Raw genomic sequence first — 12,395 nt, 5'->3', positions numbered from 1 at the left:
GGGGGTGAGAAGGGGCAGATGCTGCTACAGACGGACATGGTTGCCAAAGGGGCTGAGAGCAGAGAGCTGCACGCTGCAGACCCCGTCAGCTGGACCACATCGCTGGAAGCCTTCTTATGGCCTCCTGCCTTTGGGGTTCATTCTTCTGGTGGCAAAGGGACTGTTTGGCAAGCGTCCTTCTCTGGCCACAGCAGGGCTAGCAAAGCTTCGCCTTCCTCGTCCTGCTAGCGCTGCCCCGTGCTGCAGATGATCTTACCCATCCCTCCCTCTGCCTCCCAGACCAGCAGCATCCCCTCTCCCAGGGCACCAGCACCAGTAACACCAGACTTCTCCCACTCCAGTACAGTAACATTACATGGGGAGGGGGGATAGGGGGAAATCCAAAAAGAGCAGCAGGGATCTGCTGTTGGCTAAAGCATGCCAGACAGCCAGGCAGGCAAGACAGGTCCCCATGACCTGGAGGGAAGGGAGGGGAAAGGAGAGGTTACTCCGTGAGTGGTAAGCACTGGGTTGCTGCCCAGCTGGGGATCACAGCCCATCACTTGTATGCATCCCCCTTCCCTGCTGAAATTCTCTATCGTCTGCAGACCCGCTTCATCGGATGATGGGTGCCGAGCGATCGTTGGTGACCGTGGGACGCAGCTTGACTGTGGCAAAGGGGTTGGTACCTCTGGAAGGGGAAAAGAAACAGGGAATCATCAGGAAATCTGCAAAGACCATGCAGGGGTCCCACTGACCAAGCAAAGGCTATTTAGTCCTGCTGGACAGCCACCTCCATGCCAAGGAGGAGAGTGTGGTAAAGCTGGCTGCTGAGTATATTTTCTCCTTCCTTAACGCACCCTGCTGCACATTCCCATGTGGTTCCCATTGGGCTCTCCTCAGGGCTTCTCAGCCTCCCTCTTCCATGGGATGAAGAGTGTGGTAGCACTCTACACTTGTGGCCCCTGACCCTCCAAGCAAGGAGTCAGGGAGCAGAAAGAGGCCACAGCACCATGCCAAAAACATGGAGACACGAACCCAGCTGCAGCGGGAAGGAAAGCAGGGATTTATGGCAAGTCTCATCTCGACAGACCTGACTCATCAAAGCTAAAAGCCACATAACATCCCTTACATCTCAGCCCTTGCCAAGCAGGCAGAGCTGCACGAATCATGTAGCTCCACGCTCAGGCTGCAAGCAGCTATTGCAGCTCTTCCAAGGTGGATTAGAAAGAGCATGCAGGTCTGGCCACCTACTCAGAGTGCTCAGGTCCTAGCTCATATTACCAGAGGTAGGAGAGAGCCACCCAGAATGGCCCACCTCTGTGGGCCCACCTCCTGTCCTGGAAGGTGGGTTGTGCATTGCTTTCCTCCAGACACTTCCCTGTTCCTCCCACATTCGATAATCCAAAAGATTAAACAATAATAGTATTGTAATAATGCCCCTCGTCTGATGATACCAGAGCACAGCTCCATGCTTCACTCACCGTGGGAAGAGTTCAGGGGGCTGGTCAAATACTCCTGATTTCTGCCGTGAAAAGAAAGGCAGCAGTGAGCGATCTGGGGTGGGGAGGGGAATGGTGAGACAAAAGTGGGGCAGGAAACACCGCACACACGGAGGAAGATTTCACAAAATGCTTCAGTGCGTTAGGACCCCAAGTCCTATTAACAGGGCTCTGACTCCTTATTCCTTCAAACTTTGCATAATCCCACAAATTCACTGCTACAGATAACACCGATTTCTGTGGTGGGGGTTGTCCCTACACCACAGGTTTCCTATTCCCCTAGGAGACCTCCCTGTGTCTTGGGGAAGAAAGGAGATGCCTCAGATCCCCAAAGTGTCATGTCTGAAGAGCACAGCAAACAGTGACAGTCTGAGCTACATTTCACCCTGCCAGCACAGCCAGAGATGCCCCCCTCACATTGCCCACACACCCTGGCAAAGAGTTTATCAACAGTGCCTTCACACGCTTCCTGCATCCACAGGGAACTCAGCTGTAGTGCTGCACCCTACATCACATACTGCTTAAATGTGGACCAACCTGCTGGAGAAAGATGGACCTAGGCCCTGTGGCCCTTATTCTTTGCTTGTAGATAATGATCAGTGACAACTGGCCTGCAGATAATGATCAGTGACAACTGGCCTGCAGGATAATGGTCAGTGACAACTGGCCTGCTAAAGTACACTGGTTTCTATAGCTGATGACAGACAAGAAAGCCATGTGTGGCTATCTGTGTTCCATCTGAGAAGTCAAACACGCAGCCATTTGCTGCTGGCTCAACTGGCGAATGTCTTGGGCAGAAGTTTAAAGGAAGGCTGAGTCTTTCCAAAGTTCTAATGAGGCTCAATTTCTCTGCAGTGGTGCTCTAAATGTTCCACATGCTTCATTGCTCAATCCCAGGTCTATCCCTACACTTTAGACGTAGGACTGAATGGAAACCAGTGACCCAGAGTGGGGGATAGGCTGCAGAGCCTGTTCCCCTCTGTGTTGTGCAGCCTGAGGCTCCCTGAAACCACAGAGCAGGACATGAAGGGAAAAAAAAGAGTAATTAAATGTTATATTTTTCAGTCCTTTGAGCCATCCGGTTGCTTGCAACCTTGCACTGGCCTGGAACCAGCGACCAGAGATGAGGTTTCTCAGCCTCCTATGAGACTGAGCAAGTAAATGCAGGCAGCATTGTCCTCCCCTCTCCCAGGTCCTCATCTTTAACTGTTCTCAACTTTAACTTTGACCGTCCTCACCAATCAATTCCCCATAGCTAGAAGCAGTGACAAGTGGAGCCATAAGCCATGGGTTGGACACAACTTGTTTCTAAGGCTCTCCAAAATAGCTGTGCTCTCAGCCTTTTCCCCCTAGCTTTTCCCCTACCCCAGCTGTGACTTTAACCCAACCTTTGCTTGAATTTAGAAGAGGAGCCCTGTGAAACTCCTCTCCATTCTCTGAAGGGAGAAGGAGGATGGCATCTCTGTTAGCTGGTCACCCACTCCCAGCCCAGCCTGATCACTCCATGGTCCTACTATTAGCAGAAAGAGGTGCTGCCCTGGAGCCACCAGAAATCAGGCTGGGAGGTCATGGAGAAAAGGACTGAACTGAAGGGTCCCTGGTGAGCAAAAAGAGAGAGAAATGAGGAGGGTAGAGGTGAAAAGGCAGTCCCTTGGGGGAGCAAAGCCAGGCACTGTGGATCTGCACACACAAGGCTGACTGTCAGGGACCATCAGGACACGGTGGCATGCAAACAGACTGGGTGAGAAAGCCCAGTTCTAACAAGACCCCTTAGCTCAGGAAGGGAGGAGGTCACACACCAACATCTGGGAGGTGTTTTTTCTTTCTCAACAGGCCAATGCAGAAAAGGTGTGCCTTGGAGGATGAAAGTCAGACGTGGCCCACTCCACACACACACACACCAGTCACTCCTCCTGCGCTCACCTTGGAGCCAGAACTGACCGGGGTGGCCACCCCACTCTTGTGACTGCTGGCACCCATCGAGAGTGGAGGTGGGTTCGGCAAACTGGGCTGGGCAGTGGCAGCCCGGTAATTGCTGGAGGAAGGAGTGCTGGGACGGTCCAGGATGTCATCCATACTGTGACTGCTTCGCAGTGGGAAGGACCTGAGCAAGAGAAGACAGTGGGGGGAGAGTCAAAGAGCAAGGAATAGGGAATGGCACAGGTGTTAGCCACAACATGTATCTATGGGGCGTCTCTGGAGAAAATACACATGGCTTGGACTGGCCCAGCCACAAGCACCTTTGAGAAGATATTGCACGTGTTAGGGGAGCCATCTAGGGTAAGTCTGCGAGACGTCAGGGCACGGCAAGGCTCTTGGCAGACACTCCAGCATGGGAGCACTGCAGCTCTCTACAGGGCACACCCCAACCAGGTACCCCACTGGTGTTAGTGACCTACCAGGAGCCACTCCAGCTCCTGCCTGGCAAATTGCTCTCCTGTTACCTGGTGGCTGGCTCCTCCATCTCCCTCGCATCCTCCAGAGGCTTGACATAAGCTTCAGGGAACCAGCCACACCTAGGGTACAGGAAGAGAGATGAATGAGCTCCAGGCAAGCGTGATTTGTGGTTCTTCAGAACCAGCTGCCCAACACTTTTGACCTATACCCATCCCATGCATCAACCAAGTTGCTGCTGCCACTACCATGTGTGACAGGGTTTCTGCACATCTTTTACCTCTAGGTGGGGCACAGGGTTATTGCGAGACAGGCCTTGGGCTTGGAGCAGGACTCGCGTATCTCAGGAGCTGTGCAAAATGCCTGCTACCAGGAGCAACGTTGGTGCAATCCAGGAAGAAACGCTTTGAGTGAGCATGGTCTCCAAGGCCAGCACACAAGGAAGCTGTGGAAATCCTTTCTCCTCAGGGCAAAGCAGCTCCACCCCAGAAAACCCCCAAAAAGAAAGGCACTGCTTTTGCTCATCTCACATCTGAGTGTGAGCTTCCAGGCAGAGCATGGTGCAGGGGCGCCGTGTGGAACAGGGCAGGCTTTGCACACATGTGTTGGCCAGCAGTGCCACAGGGAGTAATTCAGTAAGCGCTGCGTGTGGCAGTTTCCATGCTCCGTCTGTGCTGGAGGGTGCAGCAGCAGTTGTGGTGTGAGCTGAGAAATGCTGGGCCTCTCAGATAACTCTAGCAGTTCACGGCCCCAAGCTGGGTCCCATGACAGGAGTCAGTCAGTCATGCAAGCCGGGAGGGGGTCACTGCATCCCTGGCTCTTCTACACGAAGCCCCTGGAGCTTTCTCAGGTACCTCATCCACGCTCACCCTGCCCCACTGCATCTCCTTGGCTTGGAGAGCCCCCGTGCTAGGCACAGCCCATGACTGAGGACATGGCGATGTCCCACCCAGATGGTGGGTGAGGCACAGTGCCCATGCCATGCCAGGAGGGCAAGGGGAAGATTTCAGGCTTAAGCCTCCCAGCTCCAGACCCAACAAGCCTGCATCAGCCTGCCAGGCTGATTTACAGCACTGAAGTCACGTACGTGGATGAGCCCTCCAGCTTGCCATACAGCCAGCCATTCTGCGCATCCGGCATCAGCACCGTGATGACATCCCCGGGGTCAAACCGTAGCAGGGTCCGGTTGGCACCCGTCACGTGGGGCACGATAGCCTGCACTCTTGCCGTGCCACTCCTCCTCTTGCCTTCACTGCCACTGCTGGCCTCGCCAAAGGAACCCGAACGGGAGATACGGCCAGTAGGGAGCAAACCTGCAGGGAGGTGTCAGAGGGGTCTGGCTGGAGTCCAGCATCCTCCTGCAAGACCCACGCTGCCTCGAAGGGACCAGCACTTCCCCAGTCAAATAATTATCCTAGAGTAGATGGCCTTTCTCTGCAGGCAGAAAGCAGGGCATAGCATGGGAAAGGGTAAAACATTCATCTTGCAGGAGAAAATCAACTCAAGCCGAAACCACTTGCTTTGCACTTTGTCATCTTTGGCCATATGTCTAGGGCACAGGCACTGCCTGCTAAATGACTGGCTGATGTCCCTCTTCCCAACCCTGCTAAAGCAACTGAGAATTTGGGTCATTTTCCATTCTCCCTGCCCTTTTCTTTTCTTTTTTTTTAAAAACATTTTAAGCTGAAATTTTTCAGAAAGGAAAAGCAGGTGAGACATGAGGTAACTGGCTGGGTTTTGTAGGGCAGAATAATATTTAATCTGGTAGCACAAGGGAAGGTGCATTACCACAATGGGAACTCCAGTAAGAACCAACCCTCATGGCTCAAGAAGCCTTGAAAATTTCACACCTGTGGGTTCCGCCCCTCACACAGCCAGCCAGGAAACCTGGCCTTGTCCTGGACGGACCCTGCTCTGAAGGTTGTGCTCACCCCCAGATTCATTCAGCCTTGCCCTCCCCAGCTCCCAGATGCAGTGTCCTCTCGCCATGCCCAGGAACGTGGCTGAGGACCAGTGGTCTGATAGAGTGGTGGTTCCTCCCCAAACCCAACCCTCTTCCCAGAGAGGCCCAACCGCTGTGTCTCCCCACAGCATTGCTCCCAGACGTGGGTCATACTGGCTGATGGTGTCCTCCGCAGCGGCCACCTGGGGGACTCTGGTTGAGGAGACAGTCTCATTTCTGGAGGCTCTGGAGAGAAGACGCTGGATCTACTCCCAGTCATGGGAGAAGCAAAGTCCCCAAGGGGTCTCTGGGGCTGTTGGAAGGAAAGGAGGATGAATGTACAGGGGCTGCGTGAAGCAGGAGATGCTCTGAGAGATACCCAGTCCCCTCTCAGAAAGCCAAACCCAGCACATTCCCTCATTGCAGCCCATATACACGCTTCCCTTCATCTTGGCCAGGAAAGGCCACGGAAGCTGGACAAGGCAGCAAGTACCGTGGTCGGCCAAGGACAGGCCTTGCCCTGCAGCCTGGAAGGGGCAGCTGCAGCCTTGCCACCACCATGGCTGTCTGTGGGCTCCTCACCGTCTCGAGGTGGGTGGGGGTGAGCCGGCCTGATGGATACCCCTGGCCATGGGAGGCTGCGAGACGCCCCTGCGAGTGGCTGCTTGAGGGGTTGCGGCTGGCCTCCAGACACTCCTTCCACTGCGGTGCCTTGGTCTGGATCACGCCCCGGGCCTGGGGAGAGAGAGGAGAAGAGGGGGTGACGGACAGGGCAGAACAGCTACAGAAGGGAGCCGAGGGCTGCCATGTGCATTAGATTAGGGACCAGGTCCTCCCACAATTATGTTTGTGGGAATGGTTAAACAGTGCCCCGTAGAAGTGAATTTCTAGGATGGCACCCTCCGGCAGAGACCCTGTGGTCCCAATGACCCTGCCATAAACACCTAACATGGCCTTTCCCTCTCCCATCACTCACACACCCAGCTAACCCCATGTCAGCACCATACTCACCCCCCGCCACGCTCTCCCAGCCTCACACCATCCGCCTGAACCCCACAGCAAGAAATGAAATATTTTCTTGCGCAGTCCATGCACAGATGCTGCCTTCACCCAAGGGACAGCTCAGCCCTGGCTCCCTCCTGCCTGCATGCCCCCGCCTCCAGCCATGCTGCCTGCTCCCCCAGCTCTGCTGCCCAGCATGCCAGGGACATACCCTGCTGTAAAACTGGAGGAGAGTGTTGTAGAGCATCTGGTGCTTTTCAGCCAGGAAGCGGTAGCGGCGTTTCTCCTCCAGCTCAGCCTCCCTCTGGCTCTCAGAGGTGAACGCCTGCATCTCCGAGCGCAGTCGCATCACATTCTCCTGGGCCACAGGGGAAAGAGGGAGGAAGAGGTCAGTGTAAATCCGGCAGAACGGGCTCACACATGGCAGGGAAAGGGGTGAAACGGGTCATCGTGTCCACCAGCTTCCCAGTCCACCCACAGTGCTGGAGCAGCATAGAGGAGCTAGAGCAGAGTGCCAGGGACCGAGTCCTTGCTCACTGTGGCTTGCTAAATGAGACAAGGGCTTGGCAGGAGTGAGCACCACAGGTCAACAGCAACCTGTAGAAAAGGAGTTTCCTCCTTTCCAGATAAGCCTGCTCCCTTTTGAACACTGGGGACAACCGCCTGGCTTTTAAGGAAAGACAAGGTTGCTCAGAAATCAGTCCTGGCTCCAGATAAATCATCCAGCTCTTCTTCCAACTCCTCTTCCTCCAATCTCTGCTCACCTTCATCTCCCAGACATTTTTATCATGGGCTCTCTCCATTCTCCACAGCTCTGCCATGCACTTATCCAGGTTGGTGGCTCTGCGCTGGTACTCCAGCTCATACCGCTTCTGGCTTTCCTGCCAGGGAGAAACCAGGCTGGGTGAGGAACCAGAGACCCAGCCACACTGCGATGCAGCAGGTGTCCTGCTCTGATGGGTGGTTGAGCATCTGAGTCCCCCTGAAATCCGGCTTCACCTGGACCTGTTATAAAAAGTCTTTACCTTTGCCTTCATTTCGAAGGGCCCCAGAGTGCTAATGAGCCTCAGTATCTCAGGAGAAAACACTGGTGCCCAGCTCCTCCAGCACTGGGAGCAAGCCCCCAGGCCTGTCTCCCTCCATGACATTACCCACCGGCATGGTCAGCTGGGCCACAACGGCACAGGACCCACATCCATGGAAAGGCTGTGATTTGGGGAAGCTAGAAAGTCTGCTTTTGGGATGCCAAGTCTCTCAGTCCCATTGAAGCATTTGGCAAGTCCCACTGCACAAAGGGGAATTGCCTCTTTGCCCTCCATCATCAGCCAAACTAGGAGGGGTTTGGTCCATGGCGAGAGAAGAAGAAAAGGCCCCCTAACTCCTGCTGAGGGAAGTCAAGGAAACACCTCAAGTGCTCAAGCAAAAGCCCTTGGGTAGAGGGGAGAGGGAGACAAGGAGGGTTGAGGAGGAGAAGGGAGTTCATCACTCACACTGATGAACTGCACATCCATTTTGGTGTTCTTCTCCATCTGCTGCAGCAGGTCCATGTGGAAAGTCTGAGCCTGGAAGAGGTGGAGGAGCCATCACCCTCATCCCTTCACCATATGGGGTGAAGGGGTGGCTCGCAAAACCCACAGAGCTAGCAATTCCTTTGACCCCATACAGAAGCCAGAAATGGACACATTAGTGCTTCCATGGAGCAGCCCTGCAGCCTGGGGGTCGGCACTCAGCACCCACCCAACCATTAACCCCCGAGCTTCAGCACAGGCACAAACAGCAGTGTCTGGAAGGGTTAGCATCCCCCCCCCTCCTGTCCCACCGCTGCCATCCAGGGAAAGAGAGGATGGCCTCGCCACATCTTCAGAGCCAGGCATTGCTCAGTCTACCACGCACCTGCCACCGCCATGCTTGCGGAGAGGTGGTGACAGTCCACCAGTGGCACCAAACATTGAACAACAGCCAGGCTCTGGGCGTGCCAGCTCTGTAACACGCCTCTGTCACATGCAGCAGGGATAGCAGGGAGGCAGGCACCTCAGAGGGCGGAAGATGGGGCAAATCAGGCAAATGCCGGCATGCTGTGGTTAAGGAAGTCCCTTTGTTCCCACACCTGCACCAGCCCCTGGGAAAAGCACTCACCACAACTTCCATATCAGAGCTCAGGAGTCTCTGTGTGTCGGACATCTGCATCAGAATTTCACCTTCAGGGAAAGAGACAGGAGAGGGTGGAAAAATCCCATGACCATTTCCTTGCATGCCCAAGGACGCAGACCAGTAGCGTGCGACTCAGGCTAATGATATACGGGTGTGAAAGTCCAACAGATATCACAACGCACTGCTCTCTACACCCTTCCTCCCCAGGGCTCAGCTCTGCCACCAGTCCCCAGGCACTGCTGATGTGGGTTGCTCCAGCCCATGAACTGCCAGACCAGCGCTCTGCTACAGCTGATGGTGCCGGCAGGCAGCCTCGGCTCTGCCCTGGGCTCTGGGTGCTGGGTTTCTGCTCTGCCGCAGCCCCTATGAGCCCCATTTCCACCCCCAATGGCACCTCAGCTACGGTGCACGGTTCTGGCTGTGCTACGGGAAAGTAGCTACAGCACCCACTGCTGATGCTGTGCGTGGTCCCACTTCACCAGTGTTGGCATTATGAAACCGTGAAGGGAAGAGACTGATGACAGGGAGCAGAAGAGTGAGCTGGGTCGTGCAGATGAGTCTGCAGAAGGGACACATCTCTTGGAAATTTTTTACTAAAATGTTAAGTATCAGAGCAGTTCCCTGAATGTATTTTCAGCAGCCATCATTAGGCTGTAGAATTATTTGCACTGCTGAGTGTAAGACCCTCAGCTCTGAGCTGCCATTTCAGCTCACTGCAGGCTCAGGAGGACAACACCCCATCAGGTGTTATCAGTCCATGCTCTCTGGCTTTTCTCTCACACCTGCAAGGAGGAGCAAAATAGTTCCTCCAAGATGAAAACTTGGGGGCAGTGAAATGAAGTGAGATGAAATCTCAGGGTAGGATGCCTCAGCAAGGACTGGTTTCCATGAGAGGGCCATCGCTGGAGGTCCATCCCAGGAGCTGGGCTCAGTCATTGATCTCAGAGAGATACAGGGGAGAGTGCTGGAGCCTTGGGGGATATTCAAGTATACACAATAAATGGGACTCTTACTGCCTGGACAGGGCCTGGCGCTGTGAGACACCATTTAGAGGAGCTGTCTTCCTTCCCCCAATACCTGGAAAGGGACTAGCTAAGGGGAAAGGCCAAAAAAATATAACTGTGGTTCATCACAGGACAGAAGATGGCGAGTGGGAGAGCCTTACCCAGCATGTGTGAGGTGGAGCTCTGCAGCGCTTGCTCCCCAATCTTCTCAATCGCCTTAAAATACACTTCAGCAGCTTTGGATAATGCTGCGAGGAGAGGAGAGGGGAGGTAAGGACTGGCCTGTCTTCCCACCATCACCAGCCCCAGCAAGCAGTACACAGGACAGCCACCCCCTGGTACCTCGCCTTATAGGCAAGGGCACCCTGTCTCTCCCCATCTGTGCCTAATAATAGCAGCAGGTCCTAGAGCAGGAGAAAAGTGAATAGGAGCAGGTGAGGACATGCCATGGTGGGGGGGACCAGCAGCCTTGCCCTGGGTGACAACAGTCCCTCCTGATGCACAGTGGACACCCAGGATGGATGCAGCAGCACGATCCGGAGCCTGGGCCATGCAGAACCCCACTCACCGTGGAAGGCACGCAGGTAGTTGTTCCCCAGGTACACCAGGTTCTCCAGCGCGGGGTTGAACTGCTCCAGCATACTCTGTGGCCAGGCAGAAGCACATTAACACCAGTTTTCCCCATGCCCCAGAGACCTCAGCAGGTCGATGCCCTCCCACTGTGGTTCGGCTGGGTGCAGCAGGGACCCAGAGAGCTCCCCCAGCCACAATGCTGGATGGCCGTGGTGATGTACAGCCGTGCACGAAGTCAGCTCCCTGCATCGGAGGTAGCTGGGACCTTCGGCTGCCCTGAGTCCTCTCCAGCCAGCCGGGAGAGGAGCAATGCCAGACGGCAAGGCAGCTCACTGGAGAGCCAGGTGGTCACCTGAAGACAGCTTTCTCCCAAGGACCCACAGCCACTGCAGATAGGGGAGTAACTGCAAGGGGATCTGAGCAGCCTTTCCCCTCACCCCTGAGCCTGTTGGGGTGAGGGCCACCACTTACTATCCAGGCATGAACACGACTTTTTCCTGGCCAGGATTTGGTGCACTGCCAGAGTCAGCAGCTTGCTAAGAGAAGGGATGGACTGCTTCAGACCAGCCTCTCCGCTTTTACCTGCTGTATGTATCAAAGGTGTTTATTGCCCACAGCAGAGAAGACCAGAGGCTGGAATAAGCAATTCCCCCTTCTCTCAGCCCTCACCACCTTGGTGCAGCACTGATGTGCACAGGGAAGCATTCATGAGATCAGACTGCTCTTTCCAGCAAAGGGGAAAACAGCTGACTGAGTTCCAGCTTCCTAATGGCAACCAAGGCATGTCACCCTTCACAAACATGCTCTGTGTCCAAACCACACCGGTTGCCCAGTTCTTTCCTGGATCTGCCTTAAGACCCACACCACCCTCCCCTCCTGCCAGCTGTCTGCTCTCAAACACAGCCAGCGCCCACAGGAGCTGCTGCAGTTCAGCCTGGAGACAGATCCAGCCCTCGGCTGTCCACCCTTCAAGAGAGCCTTTGGCAGAAAACAGCTCTTCTCCCACCCGCACGTCTTCCCTAGGCAGACAGGAGCAGCCTCTGGTGTCGGCACTCACCTTATAGATGGAGATGGTGGATCTGTAGGACAGGTCCATCTCCAGAGCCCTTTCCCTCTCCTATGGAGAAACAAGGAGCAAAGGAGAGCACAAAGTGCTGTACTGGCCCAGCAAGCTCTGCTTCTGTACAGCCAGCTGGATGGAAAGAGCCTGTCGCTGGCAAGGTAGGACAGCAGGAAGACACAGACGTGGTACAAAGGGAATGGAGTTTAATAATTCACCAGCCGAGAGGCTGGAACTTGATCTCTGGAAATAACCGGACTCTGGGGAGAGAGGAATCCTGCAACAGCTAGCGAGAAGGGCACATGACCGCCTCCTTGAATTATTGATTTCTGGCTTGGCACCCAGCTCTCCCTGCCCTGACACCTGCGGAGCCAGCCACCTGCCAGAGTAACCGCCTTATGGCTCGCTGCCTCCGTCACTGCCGCCGCTCAGAGGTGGCTCGCTCAGCCTCGCTGTGCTAGCAGAGCATCTTCAGGTCCCTCGCACACAGCTTGCGATCGCAGGCAGCAAATAGCAGGGGCTGGGGGGAAACGTAAGGAAAGCTCAAAACAGGTCTCACCTCCTCCCTGCCCACTATTCCCCCACCCCAGGCCTCAGCCCTCCGGCCCTTAGCATCCCTCCCACTCCCGGTCACAGTGAGACTCCCTAATGGCAGGCACGAGCTTGTGCCTGAACCCTCCTGCTCTCCCTGCCTGCGTGCAAAGCCCAAGCACAGATCATTCCAGGAAGTCCCTGCAGATGGTGCAGCCTTATAGAGGGGGAGAGGGCAAGCCAGGGGCAAAAAGCAG

The 12,395-nt window shown here is 55.1% G+C and overlaps 1 protein-coding gene across 1 annotated transcript; it reads right to left on the bottom strand.

The window, feature by feature from the left end:
- Positions 1-65: 65 nt before the first annotated feature.
- BAIAP2L2 (BAR/IMD domain containing adaptor protein 2 like 2) lies at positions 66-11,643 on the bottom strand. The gene is made up of 14 exons (XM_009492731.2): positions 11,605-11,643; positions 10,543-10,618; positions 10,136-10,222; positions 8,956-9,017; positions 8,310-8,381; positions 7,584-7,700; positions 7,031-7,177; positions 6,400-6,552; positions 5,992-6,130; positions 4,963-5,188; positions 3,926-3,997; positions 3,405-3,585; positions 1,464-1,504; positions 66-670 (listed from the first exon to the last, which is right to left on the bottom strand). The coding sequence occupies exons 1-14, from the start codon at positions 11,641-11,643 to the stop codon at positions 595-597; spliced, it is 1,488 nt and encodes a 495-aa protein (XP_009491006.2). The 3' UTR covers positions 66-594.
- Between the last annotated feature and the right edge of the window lie 752 nt (positions 11,644-12,395).

Source organism: Pelecanus crispus, chromosome 1 (assembly GCF_030463565.1).
Source record: "Pelecanus crispus isolate bPelCri1 chromosome 1, bPelCri1.pri, whole genome shotgun sequence".
NCBI classification, from domain to species: domain Eukaryota; kingdom Metazoa; phylum Chordata; class Aves; order Pelecaniformes; family Pelecanidae; genus Pelecanus; species Pelecanus crispus.
The sequence above is the reverse complement of the archived record's forward strand: the minus strand, read 5'-3'. Positions and strand labels throughout refer to the sequence as shown.